General features: G+C 35.5%; 1 protein-coding gene across 1 annotated transcript in view; it reads right to left on the bottom strand.

The window, feature by feature from the left end:
- Positions 1 to 5122: 5122 nt before the first annotated feature.
- CDC73 (cell division cycle 73) overlaps positions 5123 to 23588 on the bottom strand; it is a 137859-nt gene continuing 119393 nt past the window's right edge. Inside the window, exons 15-17 of the mRNA XM_073011655.1 lie at positions 22892 to 22992; positions 8601 to 8742; positions 5123 to 7798 (exon numbers count right to left, since the gene is read on the bottom strand). Coding sequence (XP_072867756.1) covers positions 7762 to 7798; positions 8601 to 8742; positions 22892 to 22992 — 280 coding nt within the window. The 3' untranslated portion in view covers positions 5123 to 7761. The remainder of the gene's footprint in view (positions 7799 to 8600; positions 8743 to 22891; positions 22993 to 23588) is intronic.

Below are 23588 nucleotides of genomic sequence, written 5' to 3' on the forward strand. Positions count from 1 at the left end.
GTGACAGGATGTTTAAAACACCAGAATAGGAGGAAATAAAGAAAAGATTATTACATGCATATGGGTTTGTAAGATACAGCATTAAGAAGTCCTGTTTCTTAATGGCTTCTGTTTCCTCTGTCATGAAAAGGTGAGGTCACTTCTGGGTGAAAGTGTAAAGCTGGATCATAGCTGGATCATAACATCTAAGGAACCGGCAAGGGAGTGACTGAGAAGGAAAAACTCAAAATCAATCGCCAAAATAAAAAAGGTAAACAACTTCATGCTTGCTAACATGGAAATGGATTCGGGTAAGATTTAGATAAAATTCAGTATAGCATCTAACCATCTCACTGTAGGCAAAGAAAATTCACAACCTCCCAAGAATTCTCCCCTAAAACTCAGAATAAAGCAAACTGAGGAAATCTGCAGCCCATAGAAAAGTCAAAGAAAAATCCTCAAGAATGAAAATCCTTTCCTACCACACCAAAATCTCCAGGGATTCCTTTTAGCCAGCAACCCACCTCTGGGAACCGCTCAGGATGTTCTCTCTTAGTAATGAGTTGCATGTACAACTGGGGAAAGTGACCCCAACACTGGCACTTAATGAAACCTTAGAGGGCAGAGCTCAGATTTTCCAACAAAGGTTTTACCCAATTTCAGTATCACTAAGCTACAAAAGTAGCAAAGAATACAAGAACTAGCCTCATATGGGAGCAAATTTAGAAAACAAGACTCAGAGGGTGGGAAGGCTGTCAATAGTGTCTTGGTAAAAGTCCTCATCATCTGGGCTGTTGATGAATGACAAGTATGTTAATTCTTTTTTTAACAATCTGGATGTTGGAGAAAGGCACTGAAATGACCTATACCTTTAACATTTTATTAATTCATCTTTAAATATATTTTCATCTTTAAATATTCATCTTTAAATACCTAATCAAAGTTTTTAAAGCATGGATCCTGTAAAGCTAATGCCAACCAGTCACCGGTTACCTTCTCCTTGTGGCCATCTTTCTTCTCACTCCTATACTTGTCATTCTCATTTCAACATTTACACGAGTAACTGCAGCCCCGTAGATCCTTGACTCCTCATTTTAATGAATACCTCCCCCTCTCTACTTCCAAGGTCTTGACTTTTTCTCATCAATATCAGATCACCTCTGAAATCTTGACTTCACACATCCCATCCTCTGACCACCTCCCCCTATCTTTCAGGCTCACTTCACTGTTATCAGAACACAGTACAGCAACACTTTCTCACCATTCACCACCTGCCCTCTACCATGTATTCCTTGAACAGCTTAGATTCCATTTTTCAGTACTACAATTATTACCTTGAAAACATCTTCAACTCTGTGGCCTGCTTCTACTGCCATCAAAATAGCTTAAAAATCTAACTGCAATTCTGTATACCTGAAATCCAGCAACTAAATGTCACTGGAGAAAAATCACACTAAGTTTGCCTAGCTTTGCTTAAATTCGTGACAACCCCAGAAGCATACAACGCTGTCCAAATTAGTATTTTCCCATTAAGCTGAAGTTTTCTTCTCCTCAAATTCCTACATCAAACTGCTTTAGCCTTAAACTACTTTAATGCATGTCAAATTTATTTCATCATCAGTGACCCTTATACTTCCTTTTTGTCCTCAGTAGTGCATTATGGAATAAAAATACATTATCTAAAAATACAAATATTTTAAAATTGTGATATAGTCAAGCCCTTTAAAAACATGAGTGATGCTGAATTGTGCTAAAACAACTGAATGAGCCACAAGGAAGTTCACTTGATCTTCCCCCAACCATTTACACTGACTGGATAAACACTTTCAAACTATTCCATTTTAAAGAAAAATGTTTGTATTAGTTATCAATTAAAAGAGAGAGATAGATGGCCATTACACTTACAGTATTAACATTGTAAACTCCATGAAGGCAGTTGTTCTGTGAGTATCCATTACTATATATGAAAGTTAATACATTGTATAACCCAGTGTTTTCACTTGTACTTTGTTGGCAAAATAATCACAGTCCAATAAAATATTCAAATATAATAAAAAGTATCTCTCAAATGTCTTCTGCTTCACTATGGTCTCAGCCCTATTATGTAATAGAAATCAGCATTCTCAGATGAGGGTAAATGATTAAATAATTATGTGTCAAAGGATGCACAAGTAATGATGAGACAGATTCAACAACAAAGCCTTCTTCAGAGCTACTTTATAATGTTTTCTAGGGTCATTTAAGAAAATAAAGAGGAAAAATTATTCCAACTCACCATAAATGCTGATCATTACATGATTAAATATGAAAGTACTTTAGAAAATGAGAGAAAAAAATGCTTATTTGGCAATGTGCTGTTATTTATACACTAGCACCTTTGAGCCTTAAAAAAATTCAACAGCATTTACAACACTTGCTATATCTATTTTAGCTATGCAGATGCTCACTGAAAAGCAGATAATCAAAGGAACAGAACAGAATAAAATACATATTTAGTGGGCACTTATGAATTGAATAACAATTAAGTTTGAATATAGCCCATTAAACTCATCATTAAAGAAATTTTGTTGCAGAAGATTCACAATCATTGGTACCACTGACATAATGATGCTGTTAATGCTCTGATTATATGAGTACAGTTTGTTTTGAAACTATAAAATGTTAAAATCAGAATGCTCAAACTGTAAAGGTAATGTAATTTACCAGGACACACTCTTAATTCTATTACAGTAATAACATAGAAAATTTGACCATAATCAAACTGTAAGTTCAGCAGAGCATGAAACTTGCTATCACTACGAACTATGATTCTATACATTATTTAACTCATTAGCAGAAACTATAAATGACTTTAACTCATTAGTTTTCAAAGTGAAATGTATATTTCATTTATTCCTCAGAGAAATACTATGCTTGACAAATCTCAATCTTTTCATGTAAAGATAACATTCCAGCCCACAATACAGCTTCTAACTTCTTGGTATGAATGTTTCTGGGGGATTGAAGACAAAGGGAGAATGGAAATATCCCTAGTGCACTTAACATAAAATTGGGCAACATGTTTTATTTACAATTGAACCTAAAATTTAAGAGCTCACCAAACTGGAATCAGAATGAGTACAACAGGCCAGGCATGGTGGCTCATGCCTGTAATCCCAACATTTTGGGAAGCCAAGGCAGGTGGATCACCTGAGGTCAGGAGTTCAAGACCAGCCTGGTTAACATGGTAAAACTCTGTCTCTACTAAAAACTACAAAAACAGCCAGGTGTGGTGGTACGCACCCATAATCCCAGCTACTCGGGAGGCTGAGGCAGGAGAACTGTGTGAACCCAGGAGGTGGAGGCGGCAGTGAGCCGAGATCGCAGCACTGCACTCCAGCCTCGGTGACAGAGTGAGACTCCATCTCAAAAACAAACAAAAACAAACAGAATGAAAAACAAAACAAAGGAAAAACAAAAAGAATGAGTAGAATATTTTATCAGTTCACATGGCACCCAAACTTAAACTCTAATTAAGAACCACTTTGAGAAATAGCACCAACTGGTGGTTAAAAATCACTCACAATGCTTACTATAAGTACATGAACTGTATTACTTATTAAGCACTATTATCAAAATCAGGTTAAATAACGTTCAGTAAATTTAAAGTGGATAGAAATGGAATTCAATGGCAAACAAAATCCTTAGATCATTTGCTTAAATTCGACATAGCATCAACCCCACTTTTTGAATTTTGGCAATAAAACTAGTTTTATTTCATTAGCTTTACTCATATGAAAATGCTTACCGCTTTTCAGTAAATGGAACATATTTATAACTTCCAAGATGCCCTTATAAAGATTACCTAAAATAATACACAGAAACCCAAAACACATAACAAACCTGCAAGTATTATTATCTATTATATACTAACTAAATATAAATCTTTATACATTATACATTTTCAATTTTTCCTTAGTTATTATTCCAACAGATATAAACTATGCTGGGATCAACATACTTGCAAATGTGGCAACAAATATGCCAGGATATATAGGACATGTCATTTCAAAATTCCCTCTCCAATTCTTAAGTCAACTTCAGTCATTTCTCCACTTTTTATTTCTTTCATTAGAATAGCTGGGTGAATCTCAAATACAAGTGAATAAATAGTAGAAATTCAGTCAAGTAATACTAAGGCTAAAGTAATTAAATTTTCATGTTGTACTTTTTTAAAGAAAAAGAGCAGCTGCCAACTTTTCAGCTGAGAACAAATTTCTATAGTTCTTATTTTATAAATTACTTCTCAGCATTGTATATGGACTTTAACCAGACAAACCAATGATTTATTTATTAAGAATCTTTTTTTAAAAAAGTATGTGTATATGAAGGGCTTTAATAAACTTCCAAAAAAATTAAAAATAAAAAATTTAAAAACTTATCTTACTCATAATTTTGCATTTAAACAAGCAATTTCAAAACACAAAGTTTAAAGCTACTTTCTAATCCTAATTTGACCAGCTTTTATAAATAACTGTTGCATTTGTAATATAAAATATACTGCTAGTCTCAAAAAATTTTATATACTTTAGTTCAACAAATATTCCTTCCCACCCCTCCAAAAAAGAACAATGTAATCACTTTAATTTTTGTTAGCAGTCACAAAAATTTTTATTTAGGAAAAATATTCCCTTCAATATTTATTAGATAATGAATCTTATTTTAATGAATAGTTTACTTGTACTTTTCTGTGTAGACCAATTTAAAAGTACGCCACTTTCCCTTCATAAGCAAACTGTATTTGTCTCATTCTGCATGGCAGATCAAATATTAATACTTCTTTCTGCCTTAAAAATTATGAGATTTTCCTCATTATAAATTAGTTGTTTCTATAAGGATTACTGTTGTGCTGCTAAAAACAAATGTTAGTAAAGGTTATGGAGACATGGGAAAAAAACAAACTACAATACTAGTTAATAATGAAATACATTAAACATTGTTTAAATATTAAACAGTAAAATACTCCTTCTATATTAAATAAATAATTAAAATTGCATTTGTCAATGGGAATACAGGCCAATACCACCAATAACAGGGATGGTCTAGTGCAAAGGGTGGTCACAAAACAACAAAACAAAAACCACACACATATACAGACAAGAAGGAAGAGGAAACACATTTAATACTGGCATTGTTTTCAATAACAAATTAAACCAGTGATTCTGAATCCTTCCTGCACATTCAAATTACCTGGAGAACTTAAAAAAAAAAATACTGATGACCAGGTCTTGTCTCAAATTACATGAAAATGGGAATCAAGATTCAGGCATAGGTATTTTTAAAAACTCTCCAAATGATTCTAACATGCAGTCAGGGTTGAGAGCAACTGAGTGAAACCTACATATTTCTTACTGTTCCCTGACTGAGAAGAATGTCCTATGAGTATAGAAATAGAACTTTCCTTTACAGGTTGGGCATACAAGGGTATCTCCAGTTAGCAGTAACTTATGGACGGGTAAGTCAAGTTATTAATTTATACTTCATTTCCAGTAAAATATCTACTTATACCTCTCTTCATTACCTGTAATTCTGTACTCTCAAACTCCAAGACAAAGTAGAGTCAAACTACACTTTTATAATAAATCTGTTACACTGAAAATACATTATTCATTCATGCATATAAGTATTTACTGAATGCCTACTATGTGCAAGGCACTGTGTTAAGTACTGCTATATAGGACCATGGCATGGGGGAATAAATAGGGACTGGCTGAAAATTTTTGTTTTTTAGCATAAACAGCTAAAAAATAATGGAATGAAATTAATCACATGGACCTAAATAAGTGACTAAATTATCAAAGAGAAAAAGAGAAAAGAGGTACTTATACTAAGGGTCTGATTTTAAGATAGATGGTTACAGCATATTTGTCCTTTTCCTAATGTTCCTTTACAGTATTTCCATAAGCCTTTGAATATACATAAGGCAAATTCAAAATAGAAAAATAAACCTCGTTCAAAGTAGATGTTCCTAATTTTAACCATATTCCGTATCCAGTAAAGTTCATAAATAAGTACAAATACCAAAAATCTTTATGGGAAGGTAGTTCATATTGACTTGTAGTAGTCTTGACAAGTAATCTTACATAAAAATATCACAGATTCTGGTCCTTGACTATTTCATCATGGAGAAAGTTTACACAACATGTAATTTATTTTGGAAACAGATTTATATGCTAAGAAAGCCTAATGTGAACAAATTTTTCTTTTATCTTTAAGGAAAGAAGATGCTAAGAAGGTAGGAAAATAGGGGTAGAATCTGTTCAAACCTTGTAAGTATGCTAAAATCTAGTAATTTAAAATGCTGACTGTTCTCTTCTGAAGAGCCTCGTAAATACCACGTGAATAAACATCTTTTCTAGTTACTAGTGGTATGAACTATGTGACTACTTAAAAAATAGTAACTTCCCATTTTTGTGACAGTGTTAAATTTCATTAAGAAGCTAGATAATGTCAGCTTAATACCTATGAAAGGCCTGTTTACCAAAAATATGTTAACCTTGGAGAAAACTGCTGGGAATAAAAATGGAGGAAAAAAATGACATAAGACTGTGATCAGCAAAAATTCCAATGGCAAAAACAGTTTAGGAAAGCAAAGCTTCCTAGTTGCTTTTAAGTTTAAAAAAAAAAAAAAAAGGTTCAAGGAAAATGGTCACTTGATGTACCTTGGATGCAACATTTTATCTAAAGTAGAGAAATAGTAAAATATTTTACTAAGTTAAAATATAGTTTTCATATTTTACACCATATTGAATACACACATAAAAATACCAGTGTTTTTCTCTTGTTTCTTTTCAGACAATTAAGCAAATGTTTTCTTTGGTGCCTGGGAGTTTATCAATATTTAGGGATAGTGGAAGATAAGAACTCCAAGACTGACAAGCCTAAAATAGAAGATTCAAAATCCTATACCATAAAAATTAGAATCAAAGGTGGACTAAAGAAAAAAGTAGCTTAAAGTTATACTGCAATAGGGTTGATACATATTCTTTCCCCAAATCATACTCTGGCTCCCAAAATAAAAAATACTACAGCCTATTGTGGTTTTAATCTGTGTTTTGAGATTTTTTTCAAATGGAAAGATATCACAGATAGAAACACATCATTCTAGGTTTCAAAATCACCAAAGTCAGTGAGAATGTGCATTCATTTAAATGTAATCATTTGTAAATAAAGAAATCTTGGAAAGGCTGAACAGTTCAAATTGAAGAATTGTTCTTGATTTTTCATCATTCTTTTTAAATAAAGAGTAAGTGTAGATATAGTGTACATACAGGTTTTGACATTTTGATTCATTCAAAATAGTCACATCCCTTTGCTTGGTTTTGGATGTTCCAGAGACTAAAATTTAATACCATTCACAACATAGTATTTTTAGTAAAAAGAATTATAGAGCAATGAAAAATCAGAAGATGGCTCAGAGAGCCTTATAATCTCTAAATATACACACATTTATAACCTGCATTTATTTTCTAAAACAAATTTTAAGTAATGCTAATTTAACCAATGGAGAAAAAACTTCTATCAAAATATACAATTTCCATTACAGACTAGAAGGCTAATATTAAAAAAATAGTTGTAAGCCAAAAAGTTTGCTTATATGGATGACAGGCATCATCTCCTTGAAGCACAAAGCATCAAATAAGGTCTTATAAAAGATCAATCTGTGACCTTCTTCATTTTTAAGTTCTTGATAAATTCATAAAGCTTGAGTCTCAATTTCCAGAAATGGAGGAGCCAAACAATTCAGAATCTCAAGTGGGATTTATGCTTTACCATGTACCTGAAAAAAAATATGGTAGGTTATAATGACTATAGGAATTTTAGAATTTTTAGATTAATGTATGTAAAACAGGCTGACATTTCTTAAAACTTAAAATCAACAGAATAAAATGCTGTTTTCTAGAAAACTGGAAATATAAAGACTTCTGGAAAAAGCTAGAAATAACACTCCTCTTATTAAGTAATATAATCTAAGAGCTTCTAGCTAAAATAATATATATGTTTGACATATATTGTGAGAGACTCGCACCAAGAATGTTACAGACTTTAAGGAGCATACTTCAAAGAGAACCGATTCAGTGGTATTTACTGTGATCATATGCTGTTCTTAAATTTGCCAATTACAAAACTTTTATTAATGTAAAGGGCTTTATGAACACTACACTAATAATTAAAATAAATTTTAAAAATTCATTTCCTTTTGTGAACCATCCATAACATAAATCCAGAATCAGAGATCTCTCAGTACTTGCAAAAAAACATAGGGTTCTCTTAATCAAAAGTTCCTTGGATAGAAAATAAGGTTCAAAAAGATCGCACAGATAATTAGAGACAGATTACAAAACCAAGACTAAAGTCTAAGTTCTGACTCAGTTTAGTGTTACTTCTATCAGGCTATATTAAACTCTCCATCTAAAGTAATTATATAAAAAAAATTGTTATTTACTACAGATAAGCATCAAGTTAATGTTAAAAGAAGGGAATTAGAGAACAAGACTGACAAATTTATGCAACTTAAAATTTAACTAAGACAGAAAAATTACAATAATACACACATAAGCATATTTTGGAATCAGAATTACCTGTCCAATGTTTCCCAAAATCGTAAGAACACTGGTCTATCCAAATGACGTTTGTGATAGCTGAGTTCTAACACTGTTACATCCCATTTCTGAACATTTGGATCCAGACGAACTTCATCATACTTCAGATGGAAGGCTTTAACTACAGAGGGGGTGGAGAGAAGTAATCATTTTTTTATTCAAAATTTAAAAAAAAAAACCAAAAAAAAAAACTTTCTTCTATCAACTGAAGCCACATTATAACTAAAGTGATCTTTTAAAATATTATCTTTAAAAACATTCAGGGTTTATACATGCCAGCCACTGGAGACTAAAATGAGGAATAAGGTAAGATAAAATACACATGGTCCAGTGAAGGACAATAAGAAAAGACTATAAGGGTGGGAGGTTATCACAGAAATACAAGAGTGCAACCATACCTTGGAGATATTGTGGGTTCAGTTCCAGACCACCGCAATAAAGTAAGTATCATAATACAGTGAGTTACACATATTTCCTACCTCATTGCATATAAAAGTTACATTAACACCATATCAGAGTCTATATGAAGTGTGCAATAGCATTATGTCTAAAAAACAATGTACATGCCTTAATTAAAATGTACTTTCTTGCTAAAAAAAAAAAGCTAACAATCTGAGCCTTTGGCAAGTCCTAATTTTTTTGCTGGTGTAGGATTATGCCTCAATGTTGATGGCCGTTGACTGAATAGGGTGTGGTGGTTGATGAAGGTTAGGGTGGCTATAGCGATTTCTGAAAGTAAGACAACAATGAAGTTTGCTGCACTGATTGACTCTGCCTTTCACAAAAGATTTCTCTGAAGTATGGGATAATATTTGACAGCATTTTACTTACAGAAGAACTTCCTTTAAAATTGGAGTTAATCCTCTCAAATTCTGATGCTTTATGTCATGTTCTAAATCCTTTGATGTCATTTCAACAATGTTTACAGCATTTTCACAAAAGTGCTCACTGGAGTGAATTCCATCTCAAAAAAACCACTTTCTTTGTTCATCTGTAAGAAGGAACTCCTCATCCATTCAAGTTCCAGCATAAGAGTGCAGCATTTCAGTCACATCTTCAAGCTCCACTTCTAATGCTAGTTCACTTGCTATTTCCACACCCTATTTTTATCTCCTCCACTGAAGTCTTAAACCCCTCAAAGTCATCTATGAACCATGAAGGTAGGAATCAACTTCTTCTAAACTCTGGTTATGTTAATATTTTGACTTCCTCCTATTAATCACAAATGTTCTTAATGGCATCTAGAATGGTAAATCTTATCTAGAAAAGCTTCAATTTACTTTTCCCTGATCCATCAGAGGAATCACTATATATAGCAGCTACAGCCTTACAAAACTCATTTCTTAAATAATAAATCCTGAAAAGTCTAAATTACTCCTTGATCTATGGGCTAAAGAATAGATGTGTTAGTAATCATGAAAACAACATTCGTCTCCTTGAACACCATCAGAGCTCTTGGGTGACTAAGTATACTGTCATTCAGCACTAATATTTTGAAAGGAATCTTTCTTTCTGAGCAGTAGGTCTCAACATGGGTTTAAAATATTCACTGAACCCTGCTGTAAACAGATGTGCTGACATTCACGCTTTGTTGTTCCATTTCTAAAGCACAGGCAGAGTAGACTTAGCTTAATTCTTAGCGGCCCTAAGATATTTAGAATGGTAAGTTACCAATGGTTGCAACTCAAAGTCCCCAGCTGTATTAGCCCCTAACCAAAAAGTCAGTCTGTCCTCTGATGTCTTGAAGCCAAAGCAGACTTCTCCGCAACTATAAAAGTACCAGATGGGATCTTCCTCCAATAACAGGCTGTTTCATCTACAATGAAAATGTGTTGTTTAGTGTAGTCAACTTCATCAATAATGTTTGCCATATCTTCTGGATAACTTGCTGCAGCTTCTATATCAGCACTTGCTGCTTCACCTTACACTTCTTTGTTATAGAGATGGCTTACTTCCTTAAATCCATGAACCATCCACTGCTACCTTCCAACTTCTCTTCTGCAGAATTCTGTCCTCTCTCAGTCTTATAGAACTGAAGAGAGTTAGGGCATTGCTCAGGATCAGGCTTTGGCTTAGCAGAATATTATGGCTGGTTTGATCTGCTTTCCATACCAACCAAGCTTTCCCCATATCAGCAATAAGGTTGCTTTGCTTTCTTATTATTTGTGTGTTGACTGAAGTAAGACTTAATTTCCCTGAAGAAGTTTTCCTTTGCATTCACAACTTAGCTAACTGTTTGGCATAACAGGCCTAGCTTTTGGCCTGTCTTAGCTTTTGACATGCCTTCCTTACTAAGCTTAATCATGTCTAACTTTTGGTTTAAAATGAGAGATATGCAACTCTTCCTTTCATTTAAACACTCGGAGGTCACGGTAGGGTTATTAATTGGCTTAATTTCAATACTGCAGTGTCTCAGGAAAAAGAGAGGCCTGAAGAGAGAGAGAGAGAGATGAGGGACTAACTGGTCAGTGGGGCAGTCAGAACAACAGTTATCAACTTAAGTTTGCCATCTTATATGGGTGTAGTTTGTGGTGCCCAAAACAATTTCAATAGTAACATCAAAGATCACTAGTCCCAGATCACCATAACAGACACAAAAATAATGAAAGTTTGAAATATTGTAAAAATCACCAATATCAAAGAGACACACACTGTTGAACAAATGGTGCCAATAGACTTATCAACACACAGGTTGCTACAAACCAATTTGTTTATTTTAAAAAATTCTGCAAAGCATGATAAAGCAAAGCACAAAACAAGCTATGCCTTGTACCTTACACACACAAATTCAGTCAGAAAAAGCTTGCAAAGGCACTGATGTTTAACCTAAGATCTAAAGGCCAAGTACGAATTAAGTGAGCACAGAACAAAAGTGACCTAGTGAATAAGATGATCATGCTCAAAGAGAAAAATTTGTCTAGAAACTAGAGAAATTTAATAGAACTACATTGTGCAAAGTAATGTAGGGAAGGGATATATACACCACAGAGGTTCAGAAAAATGTTAGCCTTGCAGGCCATATTAAGTAGTTTTTATAATATTTAAGTGACATGGAGAACCACTGCAAAGTATTTAATAGATAATAATGATAGTTTATTAAGCTAGAGGATAAAGAGAGAGTTTTCTTCAATAGAACAGAAGATATATGAGTGGCAAGAGATAAGTGGGGACTGAAAACTAACAAAATTTGGTAAGAAATGATGAAGAGAAAAAAACTGCTAGGAATTTTGGCAGTGTTTTTAGTAGCTACTATAAATGGGATTGCCTTCTTGATTTCTTTTTCAGCTAGTTCACTGTTCATGTACCACAATGCTAGTGGTTTTTGTACGATGATTTTATATCCTGCAATTTTACTGAATTCATTTACCAGTTCTAAGAGTATTTTTGGTAAAGTCTTCAGGTTTTTCTAAATATAAGATCATGGCATCTGCAAACAAGAACAATTTAACTTTCACTGGGGAAAAGACGGTCTTCAATAATGACGCAGGGAAAACTGTGTATCTCTATATACAGAAGAATGAAACTAGATTCCTACCTCTCACCCCATACAAAATCAACTCAAGACCTAAATGTAAGACCCAAAATTATAAAACTACTAGAAGAAAACATAAAGAAAACACTTCAGGACATTGGTCTGGGAAAAGGCTTTATGAATAAAAGCATTGGCAACAAAAACAAAAATAAACTAAAGAGATTATATCAAACTAAAAAGCTTCTGCACAGTAAAGGAAACAATCAACAGAGTGAAAAGACAACCTAAAGAATGTGAGAAAATATCTGCAAACTACTCATCTGACAGGGGATTAATACTCAGAATATACAAGAAACTTAAAAATTTCAAAGAATAAAAACAATCAGATTTTATCATTGGAAATGATCTAAATAGACATTTCTCAAAAGAAGACATAAAAACAGTCAACAAATAAAGTATGCTCAATGTCACTTATTATCAGGAAAATGCAAATCAAAACCACAATGAGGTATCATCTCACTCCAGTTGGGATGGCTATCATAAAAAAGACAAAAAAATAACAAATGTTCCAGAGGATGTGGAGAAAGGGCAACTCACACATTGTTGGTGGGAATATAATCTAGTAGAGCCACTATAGAGAACAGTCTAGAGTTCTCAAAAAACTACCAATAGAGCTACCATATGATCCTGCAATCTCATGGGCATTTATCCAAATAAAAGGAAATGAGTATACTGAAGAGCTATCTGCACCCCCCTGTTTAATGCATTCTATTCACAGTACTATTTACAACAGCAAAGATATGTAATCAACCTAAGGGTCCAACAACAGATAAATGGATAAAGAAAATGGGCATATGTACACAATAAAATACTATTCAGCCATAAAAAAAAAAATGAAATCCTGTCATTTGTGGCAACATGGATGGAAATGGAGGACATTATGTTAAGTAAAACAAGCCAGAAACTGAAAGTTAAACACCACAAGTTCTCTCTCATATGTGGAAGCTAAAAAAAAGTTAAAGCACACAAAATTATGGCTGGATAGAAAAAATAAGTTTGAGTGTTCCATACCACTACAGGATTACAGTTAACAATAAAACACAGTTTCAAACAGCTAGGAGGAGGATACTGACTACTCCCAAAACAAAGAATGATAAACATTTGAGATGATAGCTATGCTAATTACGATAATCTGATCACTATACATTATATGTATCAAAATATCACCATGTACCCCATAAATATGTACAATTATATAGCAATTTAAAAAGTTAAACTAAAAAATTGTAATCAAAGCTATATCTGACATATATTGTCTACTGCATATTATGCACTATTGTAGGCACGAAGGACACAGAGTGACCAAGACAGTCTCCACCCTAAGGGAGTTTATATTCTAAGCATCAACAGTTAAACAGACAAATATACAATATTCCGATAGTATAAATGCTACTGAGGAAAAATGAGGCAGAATAAGGACATAATACATGTGTGGGAGGTTTTTATCAATAGTATTCAGAGAGGGGTTCTCAAGGAGAAGCAGGTAATTGAAAAAAACAAGTCTTGCAAAGATTTGGGAGAGGAAGATTTTAGGCAGAAGGAACAGCTGATACAAAGGTCCCAAGACGGACACAAGCATGGAACGTCCTATGTTGAAGAATAATTTTTTTTTAAATGTTAAAAAACATTACACTTGCTGTTTTTGTTTGGTTAGTTGGTCGGTTTGAGACAGGGTCTCACTATGTAGGCCAGGGCCTCAAACTCCTGGACTCAAGTGACCCTCCTGGCCCAACCTCTCCAGCAGCTGGGACTACAGGCGCACACCACCACCACGAGCTTCAGTTTAACTTTTTTTTGTAGGCAATGGCCTATATGTATATTCTCAACTACAGCATAAGAAATCTGAATTTTATTCCAAATGTGATAGTAAGCCACTGGAAAGTTTACAAGAAGAAGGTGAAATTATATGACAGTCATTTTTAAAAGACAATTCCGTATTGTTTCAGGTGATACATTCTAGGGCAAAACTTCCCAACTAGTTGTACTAAAAACAGGTAGGTTATAAAATAATGACTTATAATCTTTTTCTCTCCTTAATAATCCAGTTGAATCACCCCAGCTAGTTTTTCATTATATTTGCAATCCCTTTATTATCAAGGGAGCTTTTGTTTTGCATGTGCATGTACAAATGTTAAGCTTTTTCACCCCCAATTTTTTACTTTTTCACTAGCATATGATTATGATCAGTATCGTAACCTGGTAATAGAGGTTCTAAAGAGAAAACAATTGACTTTTGAAGTTTTTTCTGATAGCTTATTTTATGGATTGCTTGTTTCATGTTGCCTGCTGGCATATTGGCTTTTGATGTTAACAACTAATCAAGATTCAATTCTTGATAAAAATTTAAAATGAATAATTTGTGCCCAGAAAAATAAACTTATTTCTAATTTCTTTGCTTATATAAATAAAAGTCTCTTCATCAGACACAAATTATTCATTTTGAATTTAATTCATTAAAGGAGTTACATGTAGTAAGGTTCAAAAAACTTACTTTCAAAGTAGTATTTATATGAGTAAAATAAATTTGTCAATAAAACAATTTTTAAAACTCATGCATTCAATGTAAATCAACATTTTAATCCTTTCCATTCTGCTTAGGTGTTGCTTTTCTAACTTGTTCAATTATTTGCTAATCATTCTTCAGAATACATATGTTACATTTTTTAAAATGATCAAACTGAAGCCATAATGGCCTACAGTTTTCTTTAATAATTTCAACAGATTTCATCTTCATTGATATTTATTTTTCCACCAGAATAGACAACTTTTAAATTTAAAGCTGGGATACTAGAGTTCAAAAAGTATAAATCACTAATTTTTTTTTTTTTTTTTTTTTTTTTGAGACGGAGTCTCACTCTGTTGCCCAGGCTGGAGTGCAGTGGCCGGATCTCGGCTCACTGCAAGTTCTGCCTCCCGGGTTTACGTCATTCTCCTGCCTCAGCCTCCCGAGTAGCTGGGACTACAGGCGCCCGCTACATCGCCCGGCTAGTTTTTTTTTGTATTTTTTAGTAGAGACGGGGTTTCACCGTGTTAGCCAGGATGGTCTCGATCTCCTGACCTCGTGATCCACCCGCCTGGGCCTCCCAAAGTGCTGGGATTACAGGCTTGAGCCACCACGCCCAGCCAAGTCACTAATTTTTAAAAATATATAAAGTTTCACTCATAAAGTATTTTATTCATATGAAGCAACGATGTGAAACAAACTTACACCAACATATTATCATAAAAAAAATTTCTTATTCACAAAAAGTATTACAAGTTTTTAAGCCTCTGGAAGTTAAAAAGAGAAGAAACAGGCTAGGCACAGTGGCTCACACCTGTAATCCCAGCACTTTGAGAGGCCACGGCAGGAGGATCACGAGGTCAGGAGTTTGAGACCAGCCTGACCAACAAGATGAAACCCTGTCTCCACTACAAATACAAAAATTAGCCAGGCATGGTGGCGTGCACCTGTAATTCCAGCTATTCAGGAGGCTGAGACAGGAGAATCACTTGAACCTGGGGGGTTGCAGTGAGCCGAGATTGCACCACTGCACTCCAGCCTGGGCAACAGAGCAAGACTGTCTCCAAAAAAAAAGGAGGAGGAGGAGGAGTAGGAGGAGGAGGAGGAGGCGGAGGAGGAGGAGGAGGAAGGAGGAGGAAGGAGGAGGAGGAGGAGGAGGAGGAGGAGGAGAAGGAGAAGGAGAAGGAGAAGGAGAAGAAGAAGAAGAAGAAGAAGAAGAAGAAGAAGAAGAAGAAGAAGAAGAAGAAATAAAGTTCTTTTGTAAGAAGCCAGTTTTATGGTGGCACAATGAATTACAACTGCAAAATATTTCACACAACTCAGAATTGCTTGTTTTTGCAAACTTCATGAATGCTGCCAACATATTTTGGGGAAAGCAGCAAAGCAAGAGATAAAAAAAAAAGGTGCCCTTTTAAATAATATTTAGATATACTGATGACATGACAAATGGTAAAGGGATTATACAGAAGATTATGAAATAAAAGTATTTTTTCAATGGTACCTAGTAATAATTTGAAGAAATTTATCATTAAAAATATCCTGAGAGGGGTTTCAAGATAGCTAACTAGAGGTAACTGGCACCTGCCTCCTCCAAAAAGAAGAACCACCTTCTGTAAGTTAGGAGGAGGGTAAAAGAAACAAACAAAGAGAACCAAAATAGTGAGTAGATAATCACACTTCAAATAGATGATCTAAGAGAGTACACTGGAATTCAACAGATAAAGCAACTGGAAACACCAAAGGCAAGGAAGGAGAAGGGAAGCCAGGACGGGCTCACCAGTGAGATAAGGGTGAGAGATCCTAATGGTCCACATTCCCACCTCAGATTCCTGCAGTCCTAGCCGAGGGAGAGCCACACGACCCTCAGGGGTCCTGACACCAACACAGAAAGCTGCCTAGAGACCACAAGACACTCCAGATAGGAGGCTCATGCTTAGGCCCTACACATGCCCGAAGCAGCTGCAGAACAGCGCCATTTTGAGGGCTCAGCCCCCACCAGACTGCAACCTACCCTGGGGCCCAAGAGTCCCTACACCCTAAGTTGGGGGTGGTGGAAGCACATGAAAGCAGTCCCCCACCCTCTGCCAACCTGCAGACAATGATGATACCTAACTGCAAGCCACTGGCAGTGACCCCACAACCCCAACAGTCATGTATTTAAAAGCACCCTGAGGACAGATTCCCCCAATCACAGCCACCAACTGGCGGAAGATCACATGCCCCAGATGCCTGCCTACTGGCCGTTGCCACTGAAAACAACATTGCCCTCTCCAGCAGCAGGACCCAAGTGCTGGTAGCACTCTGCCAAGGGCCTGAAGAACACCCCACCCCTGTCTGCGACCTGGAGGCCTGAGGACAGGCCAGCTTGGCTGGGCTCTGTCCTCCCCCTCTGCTGCCCTAGCAGTGCCCGAGCACATATTTGGGGTCCTGAGGGTGGCCCTATGACATCCTCCACCATTGGCACCTGAGCACTTTTCCCAGGGGCAGAAGATACGTCCACCCAACCTGCCACTACCACCACAACTGCTACCCACCCACACACACCACCTGTGGGCCTGGGCACTGTCCTGTCCAGCCCATCAAAGCCACAATCGGTAACAGTGTGCACCTCTGGGGAGCCAGAGGGTTGCCCCTTCACTGCTACCGCCATTGCTCACTGCCCAGAAACCTGACCTGCTCATCCTCCAGGCTCACCACTGCCACTGCTGGCAACCAAGATGATATCTGGACTCACTAGCACAGGCGCCAGCATATGTGGCCTTGGGACTCAAAGACAAGCAGGCTCAGCCTGCTGCTGCCACCACTGGGGCCCAAGGACTAGCCTGCCTGATGTCACTGACCCCAGTAAAACTTCACCACACCCTCCACTAACAAGCATACCTTAAGCCACTGAGGAAACCACAGACACCATTGACGCTGTTTATAGGTAAGAAATTACACAGCCAGTACCAAGAATCAAAGCCAAAGTGTCCCACCCAATCAAAATCATAGGTACATCTTCGGGAAAACGTCCTCCCCTAAAAAGGCAAATTCAAAAAACTAGAAGCAGCAATGTTTACACCAGATGTGCAGATATCAACACAGGGCACAAGAAAATAGAAAAAGAAATAAATTATGATACCTCCAAAAAAAAAACACCAGAATAATTCTCCAGCTACAGATCCCAATGAAAAATAAACTTCGGAAATATCAGAAAAGAATTCAAAATAATGATATCACAGAAACTAAGTGGGATATAATAGAACACAGAAAAACACTGGAGCACTGCTTCAGGACACTGGTCAAGGCAAGGACTTTATGGCTAAGACCTCAAAAGCACAAGCAACAAAAATAGATGGGATTATATTAAAGAAAAAAGTTTCTGTACAGCAATGGAAACAATAAACAGTGTGAAGAACAACCTGTTGAATGGGAGAAAATATCTGCAAACTATTGATCCAACAAGGGACTAATATGCAAGAAACTCAACAATTAAAAAAAAAATCCCATTAAAAAGTGGGCAAAGGACATGAACAGACATTTCTCAAAAGATAACATACAAATAAATGGCCAACAAATATATGAAAAAATGTTCAACATCACTAACCATCAGGGAAGTGCAGATCAAAACCATAATGAAATATTACCTTACCCCAATTACAAGGGTTATTACTAAAAAGACAAAATAACAGATGCTGGCAAGTATGCAGAGAAAAGGGAACTCCTACACTGTTGGTGGAAATATAAGTTAGTAGAGCCACTATGGCAACCAGTATGCACATTTCTCAAAACTAAAAACAGAACTACTGGATGATCCAGCAATCCTACTACTGCGTATTTATCAAAAGGAAAGAAAATCAGTTTATCAAAGGGATACTTACACCCCTTGTTTACTGTAGCACTATTCACAACAGTCAAGATTTGGAATCAACCTAAATCCATCAACAGATGAATAAAGAAAATGTAGTATATATACACACTGAAATACTGTTTGGCCATAAAAAAGAATGAAATCCTGTCATCTGTGGCAACGCAACATGGATAGAAGGGGAAGGTCATTATAGTAAGTGAAAGAAATCAGGCACAGAAAGACAAATTATCCCATGTTCTCACTTATATGTGGAAACTTTAAAAGTTGATCTCATGGAGGTAGACAGTAAAATGATAAGATACTAGAGGGTTGGAAAGGTGTGTGTATGTGTGCGGTGGGAGGGAAGTAGAGGGATGAAAAGCAGTTGATTAATGTGTACAAACATGCAGGTAGAAGAAATAAATTCTTTTATTAATTTCCACCTTTTAAGTTCAGGGGTACATGTGCAGGATTGTTACATAGTTAAACATATGCCATGGTGAACAGCTGCACAAAGGAATAAATTCTAATGTTCAAAAGCAGAGTAGGAGAATATACTTAACAATAATGTATTATATATTTCTAAACAGCTAGAATAGATGACTTGAAATGTTCCCAAAACACAGAAATAATACTCAAGGTTATACATACCCTAAAAACTGACTTGATCATTACACATTCCATCCATGTAACAAAATATCACATGTACACCATAAATATATACAAATATTATGTATCAATAAAAAATTTTTAAATGTCAACAAATAAATACAGCCACCTCAAATATAACATATCTAAAATATATCCAGATATCAGCTTAAATTTCTCATTTTAAATTTGTAAAGATTTTATTTTGCAATTTTATGCAAATCAGTATTTAATATTTTCTCTCAAATGATGTATTCCATGTAAGTATGTAACATTAACAAAATACAATACAATTTTCTATCAAGGCCTATAGAAATACTCCCAAATACTCTCAGTTTTCCCCCAATGCTGTACAGTGTATTCTGATGGAGAAAACGACTGGAAGCCAGAAGAGTGAAAGCAAAAAGACCAACTAAAAGCTAAGAGATAATACACTCACAAGTTTCTGGCTTAGACAAATTACTGAAAAGGACTAACAGATAATAAGAAATAGTTTGAGGAATAAGGAAGAGAGTAAAACAATCCAATTCCATTTGAAAAAGCTTGAGTTTGACGTACCAATGAGATATCACGGAGAAGTTATCTCATAGTGAATGAGGTATATAGGTCCAGAATATCAAGCTAGAGACAATAATTTTTAGAATAAGGGAATATTAGTGATAACTGAAAGCTATGAGATCTTCTTGACAGGGTATTCAGAGTCACAGGAGATGAGAAATAGGGACATAATCATATACATTTGATCCTTGAACAACAGAAGTTCCAACTGAGTGGGTCCATTTATACATGGATTTTCTTCTGCCTCTGCCACCTGGGACAGCAAGACTAACCCTTCCTCCTCCTCAGCCTACTCAATGTGAAGACAATGAAGATGAAGACCTTTATGGTAACCGACTTCCATTTAATGAACAGTAAATGTATTTTCTCTTTCTTATGATTTTCTTAACATTTTCTTTTTGTCTAGAGCTTACTTTATCTTAATAATGCAGTATACAATGCTAACATGAAAAATATTTGTTAATCAACTGTTTATGTTACTAGTTAAAGTAACCAGTCAACAGTAGTAGGCTCTTAGTACGTATGTTTGGGAGGAGTCAAAAGTTATATGGGAGTTTTCAACTGCATGATGTTGAAGGGTCCACTGCAGTTGATAACCAGAGGAAAAGTAGCAAGGAAATCTGAGACAAAGTATAACAGGTACTTGGAAAGTAACTTAAAAAGGAGTAGTCAACAGAATCAAATTCTCATAATTTGAAAGTATCCAGTACTTGAGTCACTGGTGACTTCAGTGAAAACAGTTTTAGTACAGAGCGAGAGCCGGACTACAGGGAATTTGAACAGAAAATGAATGGGTAGAGACAGTTCTTTCCCAAGTGTAGCTATAAAAGGAAAAAGAAGCAGCTAGGGGAAAGGGGGAGGTCAATGTAAGGGTTCTGTTTTGTTGTTTAAGATGGAAGGGGAAAGAGTATTCTTAAACGCTGAGAGAAAGGAGTCAGTGTAGAAGGAATAGGTGGAAGAGAAAGAATAGTTTATGAAAGTAAATCACTGATGACTGTTAAAAGAAAATTCTCTAAATTCTTATCTAACTTTCAGAAGACTAACAATTTGAACAAAAATAAAAACTTTATATTCCTAATGAATTTCATACATTTATATCTTGAAGACATTCTAATCATTTTTTGTTGAAATATTATTCAACAAGGCAAGCAAGCAGGTAAAAGAGAATTCACATTGACATTTTACTTTCATTAAAATTCCCATTCTCTTTTTATTTAACTTTGTATTTACCAACTCTGTGCATTACTCAAATTTCAGAAATAACATAAAAATCTATCATAACGTCAGCTGCCAGGCCCAACCTGCAGACCCTGGCCGAACGACAGAAGAAAAATGTATGCAGACACAGGTTTTTCCCTGGACATGCGGCTAGGAGACTGGGCCACTCACAGACATCGAGGAGGATACCATAAAGAGTCACAGCGGCCGCAGCCCAGACACGCTGGCATTTTTTTATTACAGATTTAATGACAAAGGCTTTGAGCCAATACACTCGAGGGTAATTAATATGGTCGCCACTGCCTTGCCGCCTTCCCCCCACCTCCAACCCCTGCCCTACTGCCACCCCCACCTCCCACCCCCAACTCCCACAGCTGATTAAAGGCCTAAGTAAACTAACTTATCTAGACGAATTTCTTTATATCCCCAGGTTATCTAACCTTTGCTATTAGGCTCCGGATAAGAGAATCTGGCTGACTTCAGCCAAATTATCTTTCGAAGCTTTTGCAAAACCTCCCAGCCTTCCAAGAAGGTTTGCATCTTTTTTCTATAATTTCTCCCACCACCCTGACTAATCTCCTACAGTAATATTAGAATTTTCTTTTTTTAAAATGAATGAAGGTAACAGAAAAACAAATGACTAAAACTTTCAACCTTGGGTACTTTCTAAGGAAAAATGATGGTACCACTAACAAAAACTGGGGCTGCTAAAAACATAAGACATTTCAGAATAGTACAATCAACATTCATAATAAAGTTGTCATTTCTAATAAACATACTTGTTTCATGAAAATGACTTTTTAAAAGTAATTTTACTTACATTACTAATTGAACACTCCAATTAATTAATTGTTGGAATATCCCCTTCCAAGAAATAAACAGGTGAAATTAATCTTTTGTTATATCAATCTATGCTAATATGTTTAATAAATATTAAATATGCATGAAATAATTCATTCAGCAGATATTTATTGAAAGCTTCTCTATGCCAGGCACTCTTCTGTGCTGAGGACTCGAAGGTAAATAAGGCAGAGAAGGATTCCCCATCAAAACTTGCATTCTGGCTAGGGAACACTTAGAATAAAGGTATAACAATTAGAAAATGTCTAGGAATGGTAAGTGCTATCAAGAAAATAAAAAAGCTTAAAGAGCAACTGGGAAGTGGTGATGGCTATTTGAAACAGGAAAGTCAGAGACAGATTCTCTAAAGAGAGAACACTTGAGCTGAGATCTGAATGAAGAGAAAAAGTCAATCATCTTATAATCATTACAGATGAAAAGAAGAGCTGGTAAATGTCATTATGGCACTTTAGTCATGGCTACACATTTCTGTTCATCAAAAGCCAACCCATTTAAAACTGGCATCAATTGTAATCAAAATGTATGGACATGCAACAGTACTGAATTTTTTTTTTTTTAATTTTTTATTTATTTATTTATTTTTTGAGATGGAGTTTCGCTCTTGTTGCCCAGGCTGAAGCGCAGTGGTGTGATCACAGCTCACTGCAACCTCTGGCTCCTGGGTTCAAGCGATTCTCCTGCCTCAAGCCTCCTGAGTAGCTGGGATTACAGGTGTGCACCACCACGCACAGCTAATTTTGTATTTTTAGTAGTGACACGGTTTTGCCATGTTGGTTAGGCTGATCTCGACCTCCCGACCTAAGGTGATCTGCCTGCCTCAGCCTCCCAAAGTGCTGGGATTACAGGCATAAGCCACTGTGCCTGGCCAATGATTTTTAAGTGATCTAAAAATAATTAGCGATGTTGCGCGACAGGCAATATTCACTTTCAGATACACCTACACAGAAAGTATTAATGTACAAAACTTTTAAAAATATGTCACAGATGTTTAAACATTAACATATGTTACTTAACAGCAATCTTTTGATATACACATCATATGCGCAGAACTATATGACTCTTTCTCTTAAAGTGAGAACATTTCTATACTGGATAAGCAGCAAATATAAAGAGAATCTTACTTTTAGCAAATATATCAACTGGTGATCCATCAGGCAAAAGCCATGGCCAACCTTTGAACTGCCATGCAGGACCCTGCACAAAAACGGCTACAACGCGGTCCCTACAAGTAGAAAAGTGGATGGGGGGAGGTAGGGGACAGACGGAGATTATTTCAAACTTGAGCTTTAGCTACTAATAAATCTCTTAGGCAACAGACCCATAAACATTTATGTGATAGAGTCTTATCAATCCTTCTATGAAGGTAAGTACTTACCATCTTTTCAATATCATGATTGTTATACTTCCCATATATCTGGTTTTTACACCTAAGTCTTTTAAACATAATTAAATGGACAATACTTGTATGTAATTTTGTTTTCATTTTCTGTTCCCTGCAATAGGGAATAGTGGTTGATAACTAGTAATCAAAAAAGTTGTTAAAAACATCATTTAAAATTCAAACACATCTTAAATATTTTACTTTAACTAAAAACATTACATTACAGGAATTCATCAACCATTTTACAAGGTCCCAGGGCCTTATCTGAGTTCTTGTGATTACTTGGGAAGTAATCTGAGTATAGAAACCATTTAGACTTTTATAACTTTTGCAATTGTTTTACAACTGTTTCATTCACCCTAAATGTATAAGTATTTTTTAAAGCAATTTTTTTCCCAACCAATCAACCTAGTTTTCCTAGAAAGAACAAAATTCTT

Source organism: Chlorocebus sabaeus, chromosome 25 (genome assembly GCF_047675955.1).
Source record: "Chlorocebus sabaeus isolate Y175 chromosome 25, mChlSab1.0.hap1, whole genome shotgun sequence".
NCBI lineage: Eukaryota > Metazoa > Chordata > Mammalia > Primates > Cercopithecidae > Chlorocebus > Chlorocebus sabaeus.